Here is a 27,854-nt window from a genome sequence, read left to right as displayed (position 1 = left end):
GGGACCCAGGTTCAATTCCATCCTCGGGTCACTGTCTGTGTGGAGTCTGCACATTCTCCCCATGTCTGCATGGGTTTCCTCCGGGTGTTCCGGTTTCCTCTCAGTCCAAAGATGTGCGGGTTACGTGGATTGGCCATGATAAATTGCCCCTTAGTGTCCCAAAATGTGTAGGTTGGATGGATTAGCCATGGGAAATGTGCAGGGTTACGGAGAGGACCTGGGTAAGATTCACTTCCAGAGAGTCGGTGCAGACTCCATGGGCCAAATGGTCTCTTCGACACGGTAGGGATTCTATGATTATATTACACACTTAATTCTGGTGAAAAAGGAGGAACTTGTATTTCCAGAGATAATCACCTTCTCGGCATATCCTGGAACACTTCACAAACAGCAGTTACTCCAGTTTCTGTCGGGTTTGTTTGTGTGATCAATGTCAAAAACATCAGGTAGTGAGTGGTGCAATGTTAAATTGAAACTGAGCAGCGTCACGCTGTGTGAGCTACACATCAAAGCCAGATGCAATCTTTTCAAATTTGCTGATAAGACCAAAACAAGCAGGTCACGGTCTACAGAAATTGGTTCTGGAATTAGCCACAACGTTTGTTTAAACAAAAACTAATGCCTAAATATACAAGCTGGAAATACAACAGGGCCTGCAATTCATCATCTAGTCCGGGAAGCTACACTTGTTAGATTATCAGAATTTCAGCCAACATCATCATATGAATTAGTCTAAAAGCAGTCTGTGTAATCTTACTTTTAAAACTATTTGCCTCAGGATCCTTGATGTTTATTGCAATAATTTTCCAGTCAGTTTCACCCTCGTCTATCATGGCAAGAGTCCCCAGAACTTTGACCTGGATAACTTCTCCTCTGGAACATACCTGAAATAAAACAGCAATTCAGATTTGAAATTGTTCCCAATCAGCTGCCATGATGGAGGCAACAATATTTTTGAAGGAATTTTTTTTTTCAGGAGAAACAAGATTTGGTGCTCTGAAAAACTTCCAAGCGTTTTCTCCAAACAGCTTGCTAAGAAAAGGAATGAAGTGAATTAGGCCGTCTGTGGGTGCGGGGTAGCAGTGTAAGAAGTGGTGCCAAACCTGGAGTGGCTCAGTGAGAATTATGCTAGTTAATTAGTCAGAGGTTTACAGCATGGAAACAGGCCCTTCGGCCCAACTTGTCCATGCCGCCCTTTTTTTTTTTAAAAAACCCCTAAACTAATCCCAATTGCCTGCATTTGGCCCATATCCCTCTATACCCATGTAACTATCTAAATGCTTTTTAAAAGATAAAATTGTACCCGTCTCTACTACTACCTTTGGCAGCTTGTTCCAGACACTCACCATTCTGTGTGAAAAAATTGCCCCTCTGGACACTTTTGTATCTCTCCCCTTAAACCTATGCCTTCTAGTTTTAGACTCCCCTACCTTTGGGAAAAGATATTGACTATCTAGCTGATCTGTGCCCCTCATTATTTTATAGAGCTCTATAAGGTCACCCCTCAGCCTCCTACGCTCCAGAGAAAAAAGTCCCAGTCTATTCAGCCTCTCCTTATAACTCAATCCATCAAGTCCCAGTAGCATCCTAGTAAATCTTTTTCTGCACTCTTTCTAGTTTAATAATATCCTTTCTATAATAGGGTGACCAGAATTGCACACAGTATTCCAAATGTGGCCTTACCAATGTCTTGTACAACTTCAACAAGACGTCCCAACTCCTGTATTCAATGTTCTGACAGATGAAACCAAGCATGCCGAATGCCTTCTTCACCACTCTGTCCACCTGTGACTCCACTTTCAAGGAGCTATGAACATGTACCCCTAGATCTCTTTGTTCTGTAACTCTCCCCAACGCCCTACCATTAACTGAGTAAGTCCTGCCCTGGTTCAATCTACCAAAATGCATCACCTCGCATTTATCTAAGTTAAACTCCATCTGCCATTCGTCAGCCCACTGGGCCAATTGATCAAGATCCCGTTGCAATTGGAGATAACTTTCTTCACTGTCCACTGTGCCACCAATCTTAGTGTCATCTGCAAACTTACCATGCCTCCTATATTTTCATCCAAATCATTAATATAAATGACAAATAACAGTGGACCCAGCACTGATCCCTGAGGCATACCGCTGGTCACAGGCCTCCAACTGGATATATAGACAGCGTCGTGGAATGGGCAGATAGAATTTAACAGCGAGAACTGCGAGGTGGTGCACTTTGACAGAAGGGAGAGGGAGGGGCAATATTGACTTATGGCAAAGTTGTAAAGAAGATGGCAGGACATAGAGAGAATGGTTAGGAAGCATTTGGGATCTTAAGCTTCAATGTTAGAGGCATTGAGAACAAAAGCGGGAAAAATATGCTACATTTTGTAAAGTTCTGGTCAGAATTGAAAGTTTTTCATTTGAATACTCGGCATATTTTTAACAAGGCATCGTTTATAGCACAGATTGAAAGAAATTAGTATAATATGACAGCTTTACAGAGGTTGGGGCTGGATTATTGAAAGGTATTTGACATTTTGGAAGGGCAGTAAATAAAGGAGGTGGGTTTACTCCATTAATAAAGGACAGAATTAGTACAGTCATGAAAAATGATCCTGGTTTGCAGGATCAAAATGTAGAATCAGTTTAGGTGGAGTTTGCAAAAAGCAAAGGAAAGTCACTAGTGGGATAGTATAAAAGCCCAGAACAGTAGCAACACTGTAGACTGAGTATAAATCAAGGTATAGCTCGAAGATATATCCCAGCAAGGAAGGGGATAACCTTGTAACAAGGAAGTTAAGGACAGTATTAAACTGAGAAAAAAACATACAAGGTGGCAAAGATCCGTGGTAAGCCAGAGAATTGGGGGTTTTAAAAACTAACAAAAGATGACCAAAATATAAAGTGGGAAAAGATAAATTATAAGAGTCAAACTAACAAGTAATATAAAAATGGACAGTAGTAGCTTCAAATATACAAAAAAAAGGCCAAAGTGAACATAGCCCTTTTAGAGAATGAGACTGGGGAAATAATTATGGGGAACTTGGAAATGGCAGAGGACTTAAATACTTTGCGCCAGTGTTCATGGTCATAGGCATCAATAGAATTCCAAATATACTAAGTAATCAAGGTGCAAAATGGGGGGAGCAAATTTATACAATAGCTACCACTAGAAGAAAAATTACTAGGGAAACTAATGTGGCTAAAGGCTGATAAGTCCCCTGAACCTTGATGGGTTGCATTTTAAGACATTAAAGGAAGCAATGTGGATGCATGGGTTGTAATCTTCCAAGAATCCATAAATTCAAGAAAAGTCCCAGAGGACTGCAAAACTGCCAATGCAACACTCTTATTCAAATAGGGAGGAGACAAAAACAGGTAACTATGGGCCAATTAGCTTAACATCTGCCATTAGGAAAACGGTATCCATTATAAAGGAAGCAATTTAGAAATACATAATAAAATCAAGCAGAGCCAGCATGGCTTCATGAAGGGAAAATCATGATCGACAAATGTATTAGAATTCTTTAAGATAATAATGAGTAGGATAGATAAAGGGGAACCAGTGGATGTAATATACATGGATTTCCAAAACAATGTTGGATAGGGTACTACATAAAAGACTATTTAATAAGATAAGAGCCCATGGTGTTGGACGTAGTGTATTACATGGATAGAGGATTGACTAACTAATAGAAGATGGAGAGTTGGGATAAGAGAGACATTTTCAGGATGGCAACCTGTAACCAATGGAGTGCCACAGAGATCAGTGCTGGGGCCACAATTATTTATAATATATATTAATGACTTGGGTGAGGGAAGTGAATGTACTATTGCCAAGTTTACGGATGACAGAAAAACATGTGGGAAGACAAGTGGTAAGGACGACACAAAGTCTACAGAGTGACATAGACAGGTTAGGCGAGTAGGCAAAACATTGGCAGATGGAATATAAGTTGGAAAATATGAAGTTATGCACTTTGGTAGAAGGAATAAAGGAGCTGAATATTATTTAAATGTAGAAAGACTACAGAAAGCTGCAGCACAGAGGGATTTAAAGCACAATAAGCTAGCATGCAAGTTCAGCAGATAATAGGGAAATAGAATGTTGGTCTTTATTTCAAAGGGAACGAGTATAAAAAGGGAAGCTTTGCCAGAACTATACAAGGCACTAGTTCGACCACACCTGGAATACTGTTAAATGTTTTTGCCCCTTTATCTAAGGAAGGATATACTGGCATTGGAGGCTGTCCAGAGAAGGTTCACTAGGTTGATCCCGGATATGGAGAGATTTTCTTATGAGGAGAGGTTTAGTAGGTTGGGCCTGTGCTCATTGGAGTTTAGAAGAATGAGAGGTGACCTTATTTAGATATATAGGATTCTCAAGGGCTCGACAGGGTAGATGTTGAGAGGTTGTTTCCCCTTGTGGGACAGTCTAGGCTCAGAGGGCAGAATCTCAGAGTAAGGGGTCGCCCATTTAAGACTGAGATGAGGAGGAATTTCTTGTTGCAGCGAGGCATCGAGACTGGGTTGTTGAGTATGTTCAAGGCTGAGGTAGACAGAGTTTTAATCAGTAAGGGAATGAAGAGCTTTGGGGATAAGGCAAGAAAGTGGATTTGAGGATTATCATATCAGAGCAGTCATGATCGCATTGAATGGCGGAGCAGACTCGATGGGCCAAATGGCATATGTTTCTGCTATGTCTTATGAAAGAGTGAGGGAATGTAGATTGGACAAAATCTATTGCTGCTGTTTAAGTGTTGCTAGAGACCACCAAACCATTTAAAGGGGTGGAGAAGGAAGCCTATGGATTTGGTGCCATGACCTGAGTGCAAGAGGGTTAATAAACAGGCACATCATCAGTGGTAATCACGTCCAGGGACTTTTGGAGGGAATATTACTGTGGGTGAATGCGACTCGAGGGTACAACAATTGGATGTGATGTGAGATACACTATAAAACAAAGGCGGAGTTGGAAAGACTAAGATCAGATGTGATACCACGTCTGTGCACAAAGTAATGAGAATTTATAACAATGGGGAATGTTTTTGTTGTATCAACTATTTAAGTGAAATATACCACCTTATTTTGTCAGAAAAAACTAGTGATGACAGTAAAATATCAAGGAAAGTCAATAAATTGGAATGTTTTCTGCTGGTTATATATTTTTAAGAACTATTAGAAAATGTAATCTGTGTACAGGTAGGGACAGTTTGGGTATGCTAATGGAACTAGTGCTTATGATATGTTGATGAGTCTAGCAACACCACAAACAGATGTTTCATAGAAACCCTACAGTGCAGAAGGAGGCCATTCGGCCCATCGAGTCTGCACCGACCACAATCCCACCCAGGCCCTACCCCCACATATTTTACCCGCTAATCCCTCTAACCCACGCATCCCAGGACACTAAGGGGCAATTTTTAACCTGGCCAATCAACCTAACCCGCACATCTTTGGACTGTGTTTATCCAAGACAAGATGGTAACAATAGGGAACAGAACATAAAGAGTTTGAATAAGGCGTTAGACGTGCAAAGAAGGCAACAAGGTGTGAACTTTGCATTTACATTCTAAAAGGCCAACTCACAAAATGTAGGTAATTACATTAGGTAGTAATTACATGTAGGTAATTGGGACTTCTGAAGAGGCTTGTTCAGAAAAGATCAAAGAAAAACTTATCAGGAGATGATGAAACCTATACAAGGAAAGCTGTTTCAGACCACGGCCTCAGTAGGAGTGGCTGTTTAACTCCAAGCAAACCAGCTCTGTAAAGAAACCTTTCTTGAGAAACCAGCTGTTTGTTTTACCTCAGAAACAAACCCAAAGAGATAGATCTACCTGGTGTGGTAACCATTGCTGGATTTTTGTTATAGTTTTTTAAAAAATCTATAAGATTTTGTGGAACGTTTGGGGATAATTAGCTCTGAAAATAGAACAATAAATGTTTGCAACTGGGTATAAGGTTAGAGATATTGTACATAGCCCTCGTCTTAGTTAAGAGTGCTTTTAATTTATTTTATGGTCGTTTATTTTATTGCTCAATAAACCTTTATTTTATTTAAAATCATCACAAAACATTTGATTCATAATTCTAAGGATTTCAAACCTTTCCGTACATTATATCAAATTGCAAAATACAGTTGAGGGGATTGTTTCAAGTTATTGGCCTAACCCACTGTTTACCTTGAAATGTGTTCTTAACAAAATTGGGGTTCTTTGGGGTATATTAAAGGAATAATTCCTTGATTAATTTGGAATTGGAGACTTTAAAGGCGACGAGAGTAAATAGGCCATTGAACCAGGAGGTATTGTGAAGTTTCAAATTGGGAGGCAAATTGCAGTTGAATGCACCTGCCAGGACACTGGAAGCAGGTATAGTTAAGATAATAACATAATTTGAAGCTGCAAGAGATATCTGAGAGACCAAGTTGGAATCATTGAAGCCCTACAGCGCAGAAGGCCTATCGAGCCTGTATCAACAACAATCCCACCCAGGCCCTATCCCCATAACCCCATTTATTTACCCTGCTAATCGCCCTGACACTAATGAACAATTTAGCATGGCCAGTCCATACAGCTTTGAACTGTGGGAGGAAACTAGAGTACCCAGGAGGAAATCCACACAGACACGTGGAGAATGTACAAACTCCTCAGGCAATCACTCAAGGCCGGAACTGAACCCGGGTCCCGGGTTCTCCAAAATGGTAGCCAATTGAATTGGCAAAAATGCAGTTACAAACGAAACAACTAAATATCGAAAGAGAACTGCCCAGTCAGGTAACTGTTACAGGATTCTTGTTTGGTTTGTTTCACAATCTAAGATGTTATAGAATGTTTAGGGAGAAGTAGCTCTGACGATAGTACAATAAAGGTTGTTTGGAAGTGGGTAAAGTTTGAAATTCTCTGATTTGAAGTATCCTTCACCTGTTAATTAGCATTTAGATTATGTTGGTTTTAATTGGTTTGTTACAATATAAGTTTTAAAAAAGTGAAATCTTGTGCATTGGTTTTCTTGTGTGGACTTTGTGGGAATGACTGATCACCAATCGAGATGACACGACGGTTTTAATTGTTGCCATTCTGGGCTAGAGAGGGTGAGTGACATTTCAGGAAGTGTGGGGTGGCAGCAGTTTCCCTGATCCTGCAATGACCCTGTGCTTCTGCTGTGTGCCCGCACTGCCACCTGTGGTTAACCTGGCACAATGAGACAACCAACACCACAGATCTTCACCTGAAGGCAAATTAAGTTCTGACCAGCCGTTCCTGGTGACCCAACATTGCCAAGATGCCTGTGATTAAAATGACAGTGAGAGTGTGGTGGGCAGCTCCCATATTCACACTCCGCACAGAAACTAAGGAATAGGGAGGGAATTGTACCCCTCTGCTCACACCCCTTGGGAAATGACAAGTCGACACAGATTAATGAGTGAACACCATGGACACAGAGTCCTAGTGTCTGTGCTGCGGCAACCCAATTTGTCGGAGCAGCGATTTAACTGGTACAATCAGCCTCAGTATTCCTGGACGAATAAACCAGTGGGGCTCCTGCCCCTGACTGCCATCTCCAGCCTAAGGTGAACAAAGGACAGAATTGAGCTCCGTTATGATGCTATCCATGGTCAGACTTTCTAATGTACACCTTTAAGTTTGCCCCAGAGACATGAACATTTTTATAACTAAATCCCCCTTCTGCAACTCAGCCCAAGGATCAAATTATAGAGACAGCACTTCCCCCACAGCAAATCACAGCAACAATATTATAACCAATTGTGTTTCTAAATGCATTCGTTGAACATTAGCAAAGACATAATGATACCTTGGTTCCAATTTCGCATACATCAATAGGATCATTGTCTCCACGACATCCAGTTGATTCATCTTTGTGATCTGGGTTTTCCCAAGTCTGTACAAACAAGAACACAGTGCGAGTTACAGACAGAGGGCTAGGGACCCATAGAGTTTTACAGTCCAGAAAGCGGTCCTTTAGCCCATCATGTATGTGCCGGACTTTAAGCACCTATCACCGAGGGTGGCACAGTGGCAAGCACTGCTGCCTCACAGTGCCAGGGACTCGGGTTCTATTCCTGGCTTGGGTCATTGTCTTTGCGGAGTCTGCACATTCTACCTGTGTCTGCATGGGTTTACTCCGAGTGCTCTGGTTTCCTCCCATAGTCCAAGATGTGCTAAATTGCTCCTTAGTGTGAGGGGGACTAGCTAGGATAAATGCATGGGGTTATGGTGATTGGGCCTGGTTGGGATTGTGGTCGGTGCAGACTCGATGGGCTGAATGACCACCTTCTGCACTGAAGGATTCTATGATCTATTCTAATCCCATTTTCCAGCACTTGGCCGTAGCATTGTATGCTATGGTGTTTCAAATGTTCATCTAAATGCTGCTTAAATGTCGGTGGTAGCCATGATATGGAGATGCCGACGTTGGACTGGGATGGGCACAGTAAGAAGTCTCACAACACCAGGTTAAAGTCCAACAGATTTATTTGGTAGCACAAGCTTTCAGAGTCTTGGTCCTTCATCAGGACTCACCTGATGAAGGAGTGACATTCCGAAGCCTCGTGCTACCAAATAAACCTATTGGACTTTAACCTGGTGTTGTGAGACTTCTTACTGTGCTTAAATGTTGTGAGGGTTCCCGCCTCTACCACCCTTTCAGGCAGTGAGTTCCAGATTCCCACCACCCTCTGGGTGAAAAAGCTTTCTTCCTCAAATTCCCTCTAAATCTGAAACAAACACAGAAAATGCTGGAAAATCTCAGCAGGTCTGACAGCATCTGTGGGGAGAGAATAGAGCCAACGTTGAGTCTAGATGACCCTTCGTCAGTGCTGCTTTTGCTTTTATTTCCCTCCAAATCTCCTGCCCCGAACCTTAAATCTATGCCCCCTGATTATTGACCCCTCTACCATGGGGAAAGTTCCTATCTATATCCCTCATGATTTTAAACACCTCAGTCAGATCCCCCTCAGTGTTCTCTGCTCTAAGGAAAACAATCTGCCTATCCAGCCTCTCTTTATAGCTGAAACACTCCAGCCCAGGCAACATCCTGGTGAATCTCCTCCGCAACTTTTCTGTTGCAATCGCACCCTTCCTATAGTGTGGTGAACATTGTGTTCCCACAATCCACAGAGCACCCTTAGCCCATAGAGCTTCCATGTTCGACCTGACCATTGAGCCTGCCATCAGGATCGGGGACAGAGTGTAAGTAACTAACGGTGATTATCAATGTTGGCTAAAAGCCTGATTTGAAAGGACATGACATGAACTGAAACAGGAGCCTGTAGTCGAGTAGAGAGTTGAATCGAGACTAGATTCTCGTCAGGCTGTCGTTCAGTTTTATAGCCCAAAGGTCAAAAATTATGTTGAAGCTAAACTGAAGCACGGTGATACAGCAAAATTACCCAAAGAACTGTTCCTGGTAAGACAACAAAATCAATAAACTGAGTATTATAAATACTTCAAAATGTATAAGCATATGAAGCTAATGATTGCTCCCTGTGACGGGGAATTTTACTAGCAATGTTGGTCAGCTTTGCTTCTGGGTTCAATGTTCTGTCACTCAGGGTAGAATTTTAGCCCAAAGTAAACAGACAATGCAAACCCTCCACATCACAGCTCGGCAGAGAAAGAGTAAACTGCCTCTGATAATGGGGCAAAGTCCATTTTCACACCTTGCTGTGAATGGCAACTTTCACCATGTCTTTAACATTGAATCAATAATCCACAGCACTTCCGACACTCAAGAAAAAAAGGAAAAATTAAATTGGTTAACCAAAAATCAGTCAAAGAAGTGAATTTGAAGGAGGGTTAAAGGAAGAGTCGGAAGTGAAGGAGTTTAGAGAGAGAATAGAAGAGTGTGAATCCTCATTGGTGGTAGGAATGTAGGCATCATGAGCAAAGGGAGATGCACAAGTGGTCAGGGTGTAAGGGACAAAGTTAGCGAGTTGCAAAGATGTGCAGGTTAGGTGGATTGGCCATGTTAAATTGCCCCTTAGTGTCAGGGGTACTAGCTAGGCTAAATGCATGGGCTATGGATGGTTGGTGCAGACTCGATGGGCTGAATGGCCTCCTTCTGCACTGTAGGGTTTCTATGCAATTGTGGAGGATGTTATAGATAGGGATGGAGAGGAATGGACAGATTTGAACACGAGGATGGTGGCATAGTGTAATGTCACTGGACTAGTAATCCAGAGGCTCAGGCTAATGCTCTGGAGACAGGGGTTCAAATCCCACCTTGGCAGTCAGTGAAATTTAAATGCCATAAAAATCTGCATTAGAAAAAGTGGTCTCAATACACAATGAAACTATCATTGATTGTTGTAAAACCCATCTGATTCACTAATGACCTTTAGGGAAAGAAGTTTGCTGTCCTTACCCGGTTTGGGTGACTGCAGACCCACAGCAATTTGGTTGCCTTGTAACTGCTCTTTGAAATGGCTCAGCAAGCCACTTACTTCAAGGGCAATTAGGGATGGGCTAATACTGGCCTTGCCAGTGACACCCACAACCCAAAGAATGAAAAGGTGTTGCTGGACCGGGAGCCAATGTGAGTCAGCATGCACAGGGGAGATGGGTGAACGGGACTGGATATGAGTCAGGAATTGGATTTATGGATGGGCTCAGTCTGCTGCAAGGTGTAAAAGTTGGGAGGGTGACCCCAGGAGCACGCTGAAACCATTCAATGTGGATGGAAAAGGTCACGGATGATGGTTTCAGCAACAGATGCACTGAGATGGGGGTGTCCCTATGGGCAATGTCCCTGTGTAGAATTGCGAGGTGAGAGTTACCAATTGCATTTCATTGTATGCAGGTAATGGGCATTAACCTGGGGATTCTGACCCCACTGTCTGCCCCTCTGCGTGGCTCCATGTGGCCAGGTGGAGAGGCAGCATGACCATCGGTACCATCGAGTAGGGGGCCTTACCGATGCCTTTAATCACATTCTAGTTTGATGTTTTAAGTTTAATTTGTGATTTATTTTTGATGAAGGTCACATCCCTTTAAGGGGCTGCCCCTGTTAATTTGTCTCTCAATTTGTTTGATTTAACTGGTTTACAAAAAGAGTGAAATGTTGTCCCTTTTATAAAAAAAAGCAAGTTGAACTGTCACAAAAATAAACAGACTGAACCATTTATCATAGAAGAGTAATCACAGACTGAAACAGGTTGTGTTAGAAGGTGCATGTCTGCCATGCGTATTTTTCTAAATAATGTTGACAAAAGAATGTAAAGATTGCCTTCAATTCTATCCTTCAAGTAGCTTTAAAGAGTAATAGAACAGTGATTGTGGGGATTTGTGTTCAGAAGCTGTTCCTTCACTATCACGGGGTCCAAATCCTGGAACTCCCTCCCTAACAGCACAGTGTGTGTACCTACACCACATGGACTACAGCAGTTCAAGAGGGCAGCTCACCACCACCTTCACAAGGGCAATAAGGGATAGGCAATAAATGCTGGCCCAGCCAGCGACGCCCACATCCCATAAAAGAACAAAATCAATAAACTTATATTGGGGTAAATACCACACACCAAGGTTGCTAATAATCTGATCCAACACCAGGGCAGTGGCCAGGGAGAGAGATGGTGTTGACGGTTGGGCAACATGTATGTATTGGGGACGAGGATCCCATGGCCACTGCTGCCCAAGTTCAGATCCTGGCAATTCTCAGCAGGTAGAAGAAAACAAAAATCAAACATTCTTAGTGACAACAGCAGTTGAAAAGGGAAAGGGAATTTCAGTGCAATGTCCATTTTGGATTGACATTGCTAATTTATTTCATCAGCTGTAGTGAAGCAATTGCTGGTAAACGGCCAGCCACTAACACAGGCCGTGCTCTCACCAGCAGGGGCTTTTCTTTAAAAAAGAGAATGGTATTTTCTATTTCCAAAAACCTTGTAGCTTTTTGAAATTCAGGAGCAATGAGCTGCCTGTATTGCTCTCATGGTCCGGGAGTGCTTTTCTATAAGAACGCTGTCTCAAAACTCGAATCCGGATTCTTTCAAGTCAATGTCGGAATCAGTCTCCATTTGATTCATCTTTGAGACTGACTGACCTCTCAGAAATGAAACAGTCATTGTAATCAGCAAAGCGTTGCTGCGATTGGAACCACATTCACTACTCACCTGTGGAAGGGCCCCATAGTTCCAAATATAGCCCTTATGAGGGAACACATTAGCCACATATCGCATATTCCCTTTCTTAACATCCTGCTTGATTGGGTTCAGTGGCTCTGTTGTTGCAATCTGAAAATGCAGAAATACAATATTTCCTGTTACATTTCCTGTTGAAAGTATGCAACCATCTCTGTGCAGCCTCAGCGTTTCCAGCTCCTGGCCCGTTATAATGCTGTACAGGCAACAACTGCACCAACAAACTGTCCCTTTACACCCTGCTAGATGTACCCTCTACCCTCATATCCTGTCCACGGTCTGCTCAGCTTACAGGGTACAGCAGGGTGAATGGCCAAGGGGATCTGGGCATATGGGTGGCACAGTGGTTAGCACTGCTGCCTCACAACGCCACAACCCGGGTTCAATTCCAGCCTTGGGTGACTGTGTGTGGAGTTTGCACGTTCGCCCTGTAACTGTGTGGGTTTCCTCTGGGTGCTTTGGTTTCCTCCCAAGATGTGTGGGTTTGGTCGTAATGAATTCCCCCTTGGTGTCAGGAAGATTAGCAGGGTAAATATGTGGAGTTATGGGGATAGGGCCTGGGTGGGATTGTTGTTGGTGCAGGCTTGATGGGCCAAATGACCTCTTGCTGCACAGTAGGGATTTTATGATGTGCAGTAAGGGGAGAAGCCTGGCAGGGGAAGAGGCAGCCTCTGGAAATGAATAGTAGCATCAGAAGAAAGTTGTATGGCCAGAAGAAGCTGAAGGATTTTTGGGAGAGGAGGGAGAGAGGAATGGGCAGTGGTAGCCATGGGATCCACTCTAAATGAACAAGCCTGTGGCTGGTTGGTGCTTGAAGGGAAGCTGCCACGCAGCAGGGTAAAGGGCACATTGCAGGGTGTGGCAAAGGGGGCAGAACTGGAGGGTTGAGGAGCAGGAGAGCCTGTGTCAACAGCTGCTAAAGGGGAAACATGCTGATATTTCAATGCGATTTCACAATGTTTCACTGTTTGATGCTCTGAATACTGTCTCAGGTGCTGACTCTGGGTACCAGTGCAAGAAAGCAGGTTTATCATTTCCATTTACTGTTTGCCAACTACCTTGGAAGCAACTCCACTCTCGGTTAACTTGGTTTTATATCGATCCTTGATTCTTTACAAACCCAGTTTTATCACGTTTGCCATATTTTTTTTTCTACTGAAATACGCCTGGCCCGTTCTCCCCAACACCACTGTTCAATTAACCTTCTTCTCTCACCCTCTACTCCCGAAAGTGAGGGGGAGCGCGCTGGAGGGTACAGGTGAGCTGGAGGATGCCAGCCAGAATGGGAGGGAGAGAGCAGCAGAGATACAAGATAACAGCAGAACGCAGGAAGTTGAGAGTATGTCAGTTTTCAGCCATGGTGTGTAAGGAGGGCAACTCCATTAGAAATATAAGCACAAAACTTGCTTGAAATTAATAAGTTTGATACAAAAGTTTGTTGTAAAAGCATGCAAATATAACATTTCCATTAATATTTAAGATAATCAAATGAGCAATCCTGAACTACTCTCACACGTTATCTATTTTCCCAACACAGTACAAAGAAAACTGAAGACTTGCAGCAACCATAGAAATCCTTCACCATAGAAAGCATTCTTTCTGGTTGTATCACAGCCTGGGATGGCTCCTGCTCTGCCCAAGACCGCAAGGAACTACAAAAGGTCGTGAATGTAGCCCAATCCACCACGCAAACCAGCCTCCCACCCATTGATTCTATCTACACTTCCCGCTGCCTTGGGAAAAGCAGTCAGCATGATCAAGTGCACCCCAGACATTCTTCCACCTTCTTCCGTCGGGAAGAAAAAAAGATACAAAACTCAGATCATGCACTAACCGACTCAAGAACAGCTTCCTCCTCCCTGCTGCCATCAGACTTTTGAATGGGCCTACCACGTATGAAGCTGATCTTTCGCTACAACTGTAATACTATATTCTGCACCCTCTCGTTTCCTTCTCCTGTGTATTCTATGAACGGTATGCTTTGTCTGTATAGCGTGCAAGAAACAATACTTTTCTTAGTATATTAATACATGAAGTTACAGGAAGGATGTAAATAAGGTTGAAAGAGTGCAGAGAAGGTTCATAGAAATCATAGAACCCCTACAGTACAGAAAGAGGCCATTCGGCCCATCGAGTCTGCACCGACCACAATCCCACACAGGCCCTACCCCCATATTCCTACATATTTACCCACGAATCCCTCTAACCTACACATTTCAGGACACTAAGGGCAATTTTTAGCACGGCCAATCAACCTAACCTGCACATCTTTGGACTGTGGGAGGAAACCGGAGCACCCGGAGGAAACCCATACAGACACGAGGAGAATGTGCAAACTCCACACAGACAGTGACCCAAGCCGGGATTCGAAGCCAGGTCCCTGGAGCTGTGAAGCAGCAGTGCTAACCACTGTGCTACCGTGCCGCCCAAGGATGTTGCCGGGACTTGAGAAGCTGAGTTACAGAGAGAGATTGAATAGGTTGGGACTTTATTCCCTGGAGCGTAGAAGATTGAGGGGAGATTTGATAGAGGTGTACAAGATTTTGATGGGTATAGATAGAGTGAATGCAAGCAGGCTTTTTCCACTGAGGCTAGGGGAGAAAAAAACCAGAGGGCATGGGTTAAGGGTGAGGGGGGAAAAGTTTAAAGGGAATATTAGGGGGAGCTTCTTCACGCAGAGAGTGGTGGGAGTGTGGAATGAGCTGCCGGATAAAGTGGTAAATGCTTTTAACATTTAAGAAAAACTTGGACGGGTTCATGGATGAGAGGGGTGTGGAGGGATATGGTCCAAGTGCAGGTCAGTGGGACTAGGCAAAAAATGGTTCGGCACAGACAAGAAGGGGCAAAAGGCCTGTTTCTGAGCTGTAATTTTCTATGGTTCTGTGACAATAAATCAAATCAATTCAATTCAAAACCTGCGCCAGGAAAGCCCTCCGTCTCAAACCAAGGTGTCAGTCCATGAGCAGAACCTGTCAGCAGCAATAAGGTCACTTACCTCGGCAGCACACTCACTGTCTACATCTCGGATCCAAGAAATGTCAAAGCAAGTGTAGCCTTTGGCAGACTTTGAACACCAGTCTGGGAATAAAGAGAAGTCTGTGTACCAAACAGAGTCTATAAAGCAATACTCTGCCCTTCACCAGACCCGAGACTGTGCCAACGACATGCCAAGAGGCTCAGCCACTTCCATGAAGTATCGTCAGAAGCTTCTGAAAATCAGGTGGCAAGACAAAATACCAGACACTGAAGTGCCCACTTGCGCTGGCATTATCAAACATTCACACCACACTGAGCTGGTTTGGTCCTGTAGCCCAAATGCCTGACATTCACTCAGCAAAGCCAACCTTCTCTGGAGAGCTTTAGTTTGGGGTGTGTTCTCATAATGGTCAGTGGCTGGGGGAACACACTGATGCTTCATTAGGAGTTTTGACTTTGAGTGCTGGGAGAAGCTCCCCCAGGATGACTGCACCTGAGGCAAACGGCGCAGCTTCCTTCAAAAGCAGGGACAGAGAGAGTGTGCATCGAGAGAAATCCCGATACAGAAACTCAAACCACAATCAGCTGAGGTAAACTGCCCTATTTACAGCAGAACCTTCCGGCACAGATCAGTCTTACAGTCATCCCCGTACCCACCAGAACCCAACCAGAGAATTAACATGGTCATCCTTCAAGGTGAAGATGACAAAGAAGATTCATTTAAAACAAATTCAGTACAGTCCATAATGACTGATAGAATGAATAGCTTTAGGAGTGCAATAAATCACAAAGTTTTGAGAAAAATGTTACAATTTAATATGCAAAGACATCTGGGCAAAATATGAACATTACCTCCATTTTGGCGTTGGTCCAGCGAGGAACCTCCACAACCATGTTAAACACATCCTGCAAAACAGATTCACAACGTAGCATTAGCAAGCACTGATGAACAAAGAACAGTACAGCACAGGAAACAGGCCCTTCTGCCCTCCAAGCCTGTGCCGCTCCTTGGTCCAACTAGACCAATCGTTTGTATCCCTCCATTCCCAGGCTGCTCATGTGACTATCCAGGTAAGTCTTAAACGATGTCAGCGTGCCTGCCTCCACCACCCTACTTGGCAGCGCATTCCAGGCCCCCACCACCCTCTGTGTAAAAAACGTCCCTCTGATGTCTGAGTTATACTTCACCCCTCTCAGCTTGAGCCCGTGACCCCTCGTGATCGTCACCTCCGACCTGGGAAAAAGCTTCCCACTGTTCACCCTATCTATACCCTTCATAATCTTGTATACCTCTATTAGATCTCCCCTCATTCTCCGTCTTTCCAAGGAGAACAACCCCAGTCTACCCAATCTCTCCTCATAGCTAAGACCCTCCATACCAGGTAACATCCTGGTAAACCTTCTCTGCACTCTCTCCAATGCCTCCACGTCCTTCTGGTAGTGCGGCGACCAGAACTGGACGCAGTACTCCAAATGTGGCCTAACCAGCGTTCTATACAGCTGCATCATCAGACTCCAGCTTTTATACTCTGCTGCAGCTCATTACTTCACTTGGGTTGGAGGGATTGGCGGGGTAAATATGTGGGGTGATGGGGATAGGCCAGGGTGGGATTGTTGTTGTAGACTCGATGGGCTGAATGGCTTCCTTCTGCACTGTAGGGTTTCTATGTTTTGATTTCTATATCCCGTTTATCTATCTCAGGACACTGCACCCCTCACTATACCCTCTATATCCATCCAGGACTGTGCACCCCCTCACTATACCCTCTATATCCATCCCAGGATACTGCACCCCTCACTATACCCTCTATACCCATCCCAGGACACTGCACCCCCTCACTATACCCTCTATATCCATCCCAGGACACTACACTCCTCGCTATATCCTCTGTATCCATCCCAGGACACTGCACCCCTCACTAGAACATAGAACATTACAGCGCAGTACAGGCCCTTCGGCCCTCGATGTTGCGCCGACCAGTGGTACCAATCTAAAGCCCCTCTAATCTACACTATTCCAATATCATCCATAATAGAACATACCCTCTATATCCATCCCAGGATACTGCACCCCCTCACTATACCCTCTATATCCATCCCAGGATACTGCACCCCTCACTATACCCTCTATATCCATCCCAGGACACTGCACCCCTCACGATACCCTCTATATGCATCCCAGGACAGTGCATCCCCTCAGTATCTATTAAGAAATAGTAGGGAGAAGCCAGTGGAGGAGTTTACGATGCTTTGGCAATGTCAGGCTTGATAGTGTCCTCCTGTTAACATAGAAACATAGAAAAATTACAGCACAAAACAGGCCCTTCGGCCCCACAAGTTGCGCCGAACATATCCCTACCTTTTAGGCCTACCTATAACCCTCCATCCTATTAAGTCCCATGTACTCATCCAGGAGTCTCTTAAAAGACCCTATTGAGTTCGCCACCACCACCACTGACGGCAGCCGATTCCACTCGCCCACCACCCTCTGTGTGAAAAACTTCCCCCTAACCTTTCCCCTGTACCTAGCCCCCAGCACCTTAAACCTGTGTCCTCTCGTAGCAGCCATTTCCACCTGGGAAAAAGCCTCTGGGAGTCCACCCGATCTATGCCTCTCAGCATCTTGTATACCTCTATTAGGTCTCCTCTCATCCTACGTCTCTCCAAGGAGAAAAGACCGAGCTCCCTCAGCCTATCCTCATAAGGCATGCCACTCAATCCAGGCAACATCCTTGTAAATCTCCTCTGCACCCTTTCAATCTTTTCCACATCCTCTCTATAGTGAGGCGACCAGAACTGAGCACAGTACTCCAAATGGAGTCTGACGAGGGTCTTGTATAGCTGCTGGGGAGTAGTTACAGAGGAGATGTTAGGGGTAAGTTTTTCACTCAGAGGGTGGTGGGTGCGTGGAATCGGCTGTCGGTAGTGGTGGATTCGATAGGGTCATTTAAGAGACTTTTGGATAAGTTCATGGAAGTTAGTAAGATAGAGAGTTATAGGTAAGCCGAGTAGGTCGGGACATGTTCGGCGCAACTTGTGGGCTGAAGGGCCTGTTTGTGCTGTAGCTTTTCTATGTTCTATACAGGTGCAGCATGCAGTGGGTGCCAGACACATAACTGCCTTTATCTTAACACTCTCACTGCAGACAATAATTGTTTTATTTATTCATGGGATGTGGGCATCGCTGGCTGACCAGTATTTATTGCCCACCCTGGTTGCCCTTGAGAAGGAGATGGTGAGCTGCCTTCTTGAATCGCTGCAGTCCATGTGGTGTAGGTACACCCACAGTGCTGCTAGGGAAGGAATTCCAAGATTTTGACCCAGCAACAGTGAAGGAACAGCAATATATTTCCAAGTCAGGATGGTGAGTGGCTTGGAGGGGAACTCTGAGGCAAATTTCCAGGTGATGGTGTTCCCATGTGTCTGCTGTCCTTGTCCTTCTCGATGGAAGTGGTTGTGGGTTTGGAAGGTGCTGTCTAAAGATCTTTGGTGAATTGCTGCAGTGCTCCTTGTAGATAGTACACACTGCTGCTACTGAGCGCTGGTGGTGGAGGGAGTAGATGTTTGTGGATGTGGTGCCAATCAAACGGGCTGCTGCGTCCTGCATGGTGTTAAGCTTCGAGTGTGGAGCTGTTCTCATCCAGACAAGTGAAGAGCAGTTTATCCAGCTCCATCAGAACCTCCCTGCTCTTATATTCTATGCTTCAGTTAATAAACGCAAGTATTCCACATGCCTTCTGAACTACCTTATCTACCAGTTCTGCTGCCTTCAGGGATCTGTCGACACGCAGCCCAAGCTCCCTCTGCTCCTCGATACATGCTTGCATTCTATCTTTCATCATGTATTCCCTTGCATTGTTAGTGCTCCCAAAGTGAATCACCTCACACTTTTCAGGGATAAATTCCATTTGCTGCTCTTCTGCCCAGCCCGTCTATCTCATCCTGGAATTCAAGCCTTTCCTCCTCGCTATTTATCACACCACCTATTTTGATGTCATCAATAAAGATACTGTAAATAACACTTTAAAGAAAAATTTAACATGCAAAATACCCAGCTTCATGCTGCAATATTACAAATACTGACATATAAAGAACAAATCAGTTAGCAGCTGTGGATAAAACAGAACAGTTCTATCAGGGATTCTTATCCAGATTGGAGACCAATCTGGTCCACTGGGGGCTCATTTGTGTGTTTGCATCATTCCCAATGTTTTTTTGATTTGAACATTGATTTTTACAACATATGTACTTCCAAACCAGGAACGGAATTAACAGCACAGGAGGAACAGAACAAGCCAAATCAAAACAGGTGAAGGCAAGAGTGAGAGAGAGCGGGGGCCCCAAGGCAGGACGGGGACGGGAAGGACGCCAACAGGGGGGAGGGGGGCCCCCCCGAGGGCGCCAACAAGGGGGGGGGGGGGGGGGGGGGGAGGTGGAGGAGAGTGAGGACTGACGGGGGGGTGGGCAGGAGAGTGAGGACCGACAGGGGGGAGTAGGAATGCCCTGAATCAATTAACCTGTCAGAGTTTCAGCAGAGGATTGGACACCATCCTTAGTCTGGACTGAGTAGGGGAGTAAACAGAAATCAGCACGCTGCTTTTCTCAACACCAAGTTAGTGAAACGGGGACGGCACGGTAGCACAGTGGTTAGCACTGCTGCTTCACAGCTCCAGGGACCAGGATTCGATTCCCGGCTTGGGTCACTGTCTGTGTGGAGTTTGCACATTCCCCTCGTGTCTGCGTGGGTTTCCTCCAGGTGCTCCGGTTTCCTCCCACAGTCCAAAGATGTGCGGGTTAGGTTGATTGGCCATGCTAAAATTGCCCCTTAGGGTCCTGAGAAGTGTAGGTTAGAGGGGTTAGCGGGTAAATATGTAGGGATATGGGAATAGGGCCTGGGTGGGATTGTGGTCGGTGCAGACTCGATGGGCCCAATGGCCTCTTTCTGCACTGTAGGATTAAATTTGGCCTGAAAGAGGCAGTGGTCCAATTCTGCAGAATTGTGAGTGACTGAATAGATACTGAAATGATACTAGAAAGGGAATTTCAGTTAACATCTAATTAAGATCTTTGCTGAACTGGACAAGATAGTGATTGGAAGTAGAATAGAAGTTAATTGGATGAATCACCCTCTGGATTCAGTTGGGAATTAGACCAGTTAGACTGCACAGTCATTGTGAACAGTTCTGAGCAGAAACCTACTGAGAACAGGAACAAGGAACAGCTGAAATGCCTTTTTTTTTCTGGATGGCAAGTAGCAACTAGTGGAATTCGCTACCCCAAAGTGCAGTGGATGCTGGGACAGTGAGTAAATTTAAGAGCAAAGAAAATTACAGCACAGGAACAGGCTCTTCGGCCCTCCAAGCCTGCACCGACCATGCTGCCCGACCGAACTAAAACCCCCTACACTTCCGGGGACCATATCCCTCTATTCCCATCTCATTCATGTACTTGTCAAGACGCCCCTTAAAAGTCACTACTGTTTCCGCTTTCACTACCTCCCCCGGCAACGAGTTCCAGGCACCCACCACACTGTGTAAAAAATCTGCCTCGTACATCTCCTTTAAACCTTGCCCCTCGCACCTTAAACCTGTGCCCCCTAGTAATTGACTCTTCCACCCTGGGAAAAAGCTTCTGACTATCCACTCTGTCCATGCCTCTCATAATCTTGTAGACTTCTATCAGGTTGCCCCTCAACCTCCGTCGTTCCAGTGAGAACAAACCAAGTTTCTCCAACCACTCCTCATAGCTAATGCCCTCCATACCAGGCAACATCCTGGTAAATCTTTTCTGTACCCTCTCCAAAGCCTCCACATCCTTCTGGTAGTGTGGCGACCAGAATTGAACACTATGACCCACCATCTTGTGTAGATTCACTAGTGCATCTTGACTTTTATATTTTCCTAATATTCAGAATTAGGCAGAGTGGACTCGTTAGGCCGAATTGCCTAATTCTGCTCAAAAGGTGTAATCTACATTAATTTGATGAAGTGGAGATGGTAGAGAGCTTTAAGGAGGAGGTGCTTTGAGGAGGAGTTAGACAGATTTTTAATTGGTAATGGGTTGAAGGGTTATGGGGAAAAGGCAGGAAAATGGGGATGAGGAGCATATCAGCCATGACCGAACGGCAGAGTGGACTCGTTAGGCCGAATTGCCTAATTCTGCTCCTATATTTTATGAATTTATGAAAATAGGCTTGAAAGCCAGGGATGGTATTTAACAGAATGAAGAACCTGGTCGTGGCAAACAATTCTGAAAGAAAGCAGCCCCAAGATAGCAAGGACATGGGCAATCGAGACCATGGAAGATGACATGAGGGCGATCTTTTATCCCATGGTTTGACACACTACTGTTTGAAATCTAATCTGATTAGATTAATTGATAACAAGAATCATAGAACCCTATAGTGCAGAAGGAGGCCATTTGGCCCAACGAGCCTGCATGGACAGCAATTCATAAGAACATAAGAAATAGGAGCAGGAGTAGGCCATCTAGCCCCTCGAGCCTGCCCCGCCATTCAATAAGATCATGGCTGATCTGACGTGGATCAGTACCACTTACCCGCCTGATCCCCATAACCCTTAATTCCCTTACCGATCAGGAATCCATCCATCCGCGCTTTAAACATATTCAGCGAGGTAGCCTCCACCACCTCAGTGGGCAGAGAATTCCAGAGATTCACCACCCTCTGGGAGAAGAAGTTCCTCCTCAACTCTGTCTTAAACCGACCCCCCTTTATTTTGAGGCTGTGTCCTCTAGTTTTAACTTCCTTACTAAGTGGAAAGAATCTCTCCGCCTCCACCCTATCCAGCCCCCGCATTATCTTATAAGTCTCCATAAGATCCCCCCTTATCCTTCTAAACTCCAACGAGTACAAACCCAATCTCCTCAGCCTCTCCTCATAATCCAAACCCCTCATCTCCGGTATCAACCTGGTGAACCTTCTCTGCACTCCCTCCAATGCCAATATATCCTTCCTCATATAAGGGGACCAATACTGCACACAGTATTCCAGCTGCGGCCTCACCAATGCCCTGTACAGGTGCATCAAGACATCCCTGCTTTTATATTCTATCCCCTTCGCAATATAGGCCAACATCCCATTTGCCTTCTTGATCACCTGTTGTACCTGCAGACTGGGCTTTTGCGTCTCATGCACAAGGACCCCCAGGTCCCTTTGCACGGTAGCATGTTTTAATTTGTTTCCATTGAGATAGTAATCCCATTTGTTATTATTTCCTCCAAAGTGTATAACCTCGCATTTCTCAACGTTATACTCCATTTGCCATATCCTCGCCCACTCACTCAGCCTGTCCAAATCTCTCTGCAGATCTTCTCCGTCCTCCACACGATTCACTTTTCCACTTATCTTTGTGTCGTCTGCAAACTTCGTTACCCTACACTCCGTCCCCTCCTCCAGATCATCTATATAAATGGTAAATAGTTGCGGCCCGAGTACCGATCCCTGCGGCACGCCACTAGTTACCTTCCTCCAACCGGAAAAACACCCATTTATTCCGACTCTTTGCTTCCTGTCAGATAGCCAGTCCCCAATCCACTTTAACACACTACCCCCAACTCCGTGTGCCCTAATCTTCTTCAGTAGCCTTTTATGGGGCACCTTATCAAACGCCTTTTGGAAATCTAAAAACACCGCATCCACCGGTTCTCCTCCATCAACCGCCCAGGTCCTATCCCCGTAACCCACGCATGTACCCTACCAACCCCCCGACACTATTTCTCCATGCCAATGAGTACAGTTCCTTCCATTCATTGCTTCAGACTGGTTCTGACTAGTGGAGGTGGCGTCCAGTGCTCGTGCTGCAACTATTTACAGTCTGTATTAATGCCGAGAGTGTAAATCCGACACCACTGCCCTGTCCCCCCGACACACTCACACCCCACCCCGCGCACGTGACCACACCGACGCGCGCGCCCACCCACCCCGACGCGTGTGTGCACGCACACCCACCCTGACATGCGCGCGCGCGCACCCACACATGCCCACCCGACAGGTTGTCTCTACTCTCCTTGAACAAGGGGACAACATTTGCTATCCTCCAGTCTTCTGGCACTATTCCTGTAGACAATGACGACATAAAGATCAAAGCCAAAGGCTCTGCAATCTCCTCTCTAGCCTCCCAGAGAATCCTAGGATAAATCCCATCCGGCCCAGAGGACTTATCTATTTTCACACTTTCCAGAATTGCTAACACCTCCTCCTTATTAACCTCAATCCCGTCTAGTCCAATAGCCTGTATCTCAGTATTCTCTTCGACAACATTGTCTTTTTCCTGTGTGAATACTGATGAAACACATTCATCTTGATAATGTTTTTTATAATATGGAGACCAGAACTGTGCACAGGACTCCATGTGGTCAACCCAAGACCTTTGACAAGCTTTTCAATTCTATTCCGCTGAAAAGGAACCCCAGTGATTATAAAGCTATACAAATTGCATCACTACGTTTTAGAAACGTGTGCACTTGTACTTCAAGTTCCCTCTGCTTCCATCCTATTTACATAGGAATAAAGATCTCCTTATTCTCCCTCCCAAAATGTGTAAAGTTGCCTGCATCCCTGAAGCAAGTCGAGTACTTTAAAATAAAAAAACAGGAAAGAAGTTGAATTTTAAAAGTATATTAAATAGAAGAGGAGCAGAGAAGTTTGAGGTTTAATATATTAAAAACAAGTGGATAAAATCTCATGAAATTCTGAATATTAGGAAAATATAAAAGTCAAGATGCACTAGTGAATCTACACAAGTCTCAGTAAGATCACAGTTGGAATAGTATGAGCAGTTTGGGCCACACACTGTACAAAAGAAGGTTGATGCAATACACATGCAGCACAGAATAAACACTGCTGGGTATGGGGAAAATACAAATATGAGGAAAGAGCTGGAAAATGTTGTTAGAAGAGGGAGGAAAGGGTGATTAGCTGTGGTTAAAATTATGAATCTGGGGTGGGCACAGCAAGAAGTCTCAACACCAGGTTAAAGTCAAACAGGTTTATGTGGAATCACGAGCTTTCAGAGCGCTGCCCCTTCATCAGGTGCGTCAAATGTCACTCACCTGATGAGGAAGCAGCGCTCCAAAAGCTCACGATTCCAAATAAACCTGTTGGACTTTAACCTGGTGTTGAGAGACTTCTTATTGCAGGGAGTGATTGAAGTAAAGACCATCGGCTCCATTGGCAGATAAAGGGGACACACTATAGGAATATGGAAGATGCTGGCACTACGCAAATGAAGTATTTCCATGCTGTAATTCCCATGGGTGACACTCCTCTGATGTGGAGATGCCGGCGTTGGACTGGGGTGAACACAGTAAGAGTTTTAACAACACCAGGTTAAAGTCCAACAGGTTTATTTGGAATCGTGAGCTTTTGGAGGCACATTTCCACTCCATCTGACGAAGGAGCAGCACTCGGAAAGCTAATGGTGTTGGCTACCAAATAAACCTGTTGGACTTTAACCTGTTGTTAAAACTCTTACTGACAATCCTCTACCAGCTCATACTGTACATGATGAAAGTGACCAAACCTCAGAGAAATGTGCAAAAACACAGCATTCTTTCTTAAAGATACTCATTCAAAGGTAGTCTGTGGGACAGGCTACAGAGTGCGGGATCCAAACTGGAGAGACAGGAATGTTTACGGTTTCCCTTGGAACAAGCTCCTGGCTCAGCAAAGTAGGAGCAAGTGTGGGGATCAGCCCCTTCCCCCATTACCTCAGTCTTTGCTGCAGTCAGTGGGATGTCATGGAATGGAGACAGGAATTGGCCCTGGTCATTGCCTGGAACAGAGAGAGAGAGTCAGGGACAGCCACACACACCCCAACCCCCCCCCCCCCCCCCGCCGCATTGCCAACCCTTCCCGCCCTCAGGAACAGGGAGGGTCAGATATCTCCCACACACATCCCATTCCCCTGCTCCCGCTCTGCACTCACTGAAGAACAGGCGGTAGTTGCCAGTGTGCTCCTGGCCCCGCTTCTCTACCCGGTATCCGGCCATGCTGCTCCTGCTGCTGCTGCCGCCGCCGAACTCACTGCCCTCAACTCAAAGACCGCCCACCGGAAACCGTCACCGACACACCCGGCCCGCGCCCCTCAGCGCATTGCGACATTGCGTCACCCGCCCCTCAGCGCATTGCGTCACCCGCCCCTCAGCGCATTGCGTCACCCGCCCCGCGCCTCTCAGCGCATGGCGGCATGGCGTCACCCGCCCCGCGCCTCTCAGCGCATGGCGGCATGGCGTCACCGCGTTACCCGCTCCGCAGCGCGTGGCGTCACCGCGTCACCCGCCCCCCAGCGCGTTGCGTCATCGCGTCACCCGCCCCGCGCCCCTCAGCGCATTGCGTCACCGCGTCACCCGCCCCGCGCCCCTCAGCGTATTGCGGCATTGCGTCACCCGCCCCGCGCCTCTCAGCGCATGGCGGCATGGCGTCACCCGCCCCGCGCCTCTCAGCGCATGGCGGCATGGCGTCACCGCGTTACCCGCTCCGCAGCGCGTGGCGTCACCGCGTCACCCGCCCCCCAGCGCGTTGCGTCATCGCGTCACCCGCCCCGCGCCCCTCAGCGCATTGCGTCACCGCGTCACCCGCCCCGCGCCCCTCAGCGTATTGCGGCATTGCGTCACCCGCCCCGCGCCTCTCAGCGCATGGCGGCATGGCGTCACCGCGTTACCCGCTCCGCAGCGCATTGCTTCATCTGCCCCGCGCCCTCACAGCGCATTGCGTCACTGCGTCACCCGCCCCGCGCCAATCAGCGCACCCGCCTTGAGGCGGGGTTGGTGTGAAGAGTTGGGACAATGGCACTGTTGTCATGGAGTACACACAGTAAGAAGTTTAACAACACCAGGTTAAAGTCCAACAGGTTTATTTGGTAGCAAAAGCCACACAAGCTTTCGAGGCTCTGAGCCCTGAAGAAGGGGCTTAGAGCCTCGAAAGCTTGTGTGGCTTTTGCTACCAAATAAACCTGTTGGACTTTAACCTGGTGTTGTTAAACTTCTTACTGTGTTTACCCCAGTCCAACGCCGGCATCTCCACATCATGACTGTCATGGAGTACACCATTGACACCATGGGTATTTGAATGGTGTATGGAAACAAAGACTGATCAGAGCCTAGGAGTTAAATGTGTGATCTTTCAGAAAGAGGCGGCTCAGGTACAAGCTGGGAACGAAATGCAATATTTCCAATTTGGCAGGTGACACAAAGCAGTCTGAAAGATGTCCTGGTTAGGCTGCATTGGCCATGCTAAATCCTCCCTCAGTGTTACCCAAACAGGCACCAGAGTGTGCCGACTAAGGGAATGTCACAATAACTTCATTGCAGTGTTAATGTGAGCCTACTTGTGACATTAATAAATAAACTTAAACTTAAAGGCAGGTTGGAATGTGTGCTGTGAGGTGGATGCAAAGCAACTTCAAGAGGATTTGGACAGACTTAGTGAATGGGCAAGCAAATGGCAGAAGGAGTTTAATGTGGAAAAATAAATATGTAGGGTATTTCTTAAATGGTAAGAGATTAGAAAGTGTAGATGTACAAATGGACCTTTGTGTCCTCATATGTAAGTCCCTGAAAGCTAACATAGAGGTGCAGCAAGCAATTGGGAATTCTAATAGTATGTTAGCCTTTACAAGAAGAGATTTGAGTACAGCAGTAATGTAGTTTCACTTCGATTGTACAGAGCCTTGGTTAAACCACATCTGTATGCGGTTTTGGTCCTCTTAGGAAGGATTCTATTGCCATAGAGGGAGTGTGATAAAGGTTTACCAGACTAGAACCAGAAGACACAATTTCAAAATGAGGAGAAGCCACTGAGAACCGCGATGAGAATTTATTTACTTTAGGGGGTTGTGAATCTTTGGAATTCTCTATCTCAGGGCTGTGGAAGCTCAGTCATTGATTATGTTTAAAGTAGAGATTGACAGATTTCCAAATACCAATAAAATAAAGAGATATGTGGGAGAAAAGGCATTGAGGTGGATGTTCAGCCATGTAAAGTGGAAGTTAAAAGTTTATTTGTTAGTCACAAGTAGGCTTACATTCACAGTGCAATGAAGTTACTGTGAAATTCCCTTAGTCGCCACACTCCAGCGCCTGTTCGGGTACACTGAGGGAGAATTTCGCATGGCCAATTCATCTAACCAGCATGTCTTTGAACTGTGGGAGGAAACCGGAGCACCCAGAGAAAACCCACACAGACAAGAGGGGAATGTGCAAAATCCACACAGACAGTGACCCAAGCTGGGAATCGAACCTGGGTTCCTGGGGCTGTGAGGCAGCAGTGCTGACCACTGTGCCATTCTGATCGTACTGAATGGCAGACCAGGATCGATGGGCTGAATGGCCTACCCCTGCTCCTATGATCCTAACAGCACCTTGGATGAGATAGTGAATATGATGAAACAGAAAAGGGTGGATGATGCATGTCAGGTGAATTCTTCAAGCAAGAACCTTGTCAAAGAAAATTATTTGAAAGGGCAAGTGAAAGTGGAAAAATAGAATCCCTAAAGTCCAGAAGGAGGCCACTTGGCCCATCGAGCCTGCACTGACAACGAACCCATCCAGTCCCTATCTCTCTAACCCCGCATATTTACCCTGCTAGTCCCCCTGACAGTAAGGGGCAATTTAGCATGGCCAGTCAGGCTAATATACCCATGGGTATATTTGTACATTGTTTCCCCAATTCCATAGGCTTTGGAGAGAGTGCAAAGAAGGTTCACCAGGA

General features: G+C 45.7%; 1 protein-coding gene across 1 annotated transcript in view; it reads right to left on the bottom strand.

Annotated features, from left to right (window-relative positions):
• The window catches only part of LOC144486759 (inorganic pyrophosphatase-like), a 60,316-nt gene extending 35,098 nt beyond the window's left edge, over positions 1-25,218 (bottom strand). Inside the window, exons 1-6 of the mRNA XM_078204797.1 lie at positions 25,072-25,218; positions 24,854-24,918; positions 15,977-16,030; positions 12,122-12,241; positions 7,804-7,890; positions 758-884 (exon numbers count right to left, since the gene is read on the bottom strand). Coding sequence (XP_078060923.1) covers positions 758-884; positions 7,804-7,890; positions 12,122-12,241; positions 15,977-16,030; positions 24,854-24,918; positions 25,072-25,135 — 517 coding nt within the window. The 5' untranslated portion in view covers positions 25,136-25,218. The remainder of the gene's footprint in view (positions 1-757; positions 885-7,803; positions 7,891-12,121; positions 12,242-15,976; positions 16,031-24,853; positions 24,919-25,071) is intronic.
• Between the last annotated feature and the right edge of the window lie 2,636 nt (positions 25,219-27,854).

The sequence above is a fragment of the Mustelus asterias genome, unplaced genomic scaffold (genome assembly GCF_964213995.1).
Source record: "Mustelus asterias unplaced genomic scaffold, sMusAst1.hap1.1 HAP1_SCAFFOLD_451, whole genome shotgun sequence".
NCBI classification, from domain to species: Eukaryota; Metazoa; Chordata; class Chondrichthyes; order Carcharhiniformes; family Triakidae; genus Mustelus; species Mustelus asterias.
This window is presented reverse-complemented; position numbering and strand designations above follow the sequence as displayed.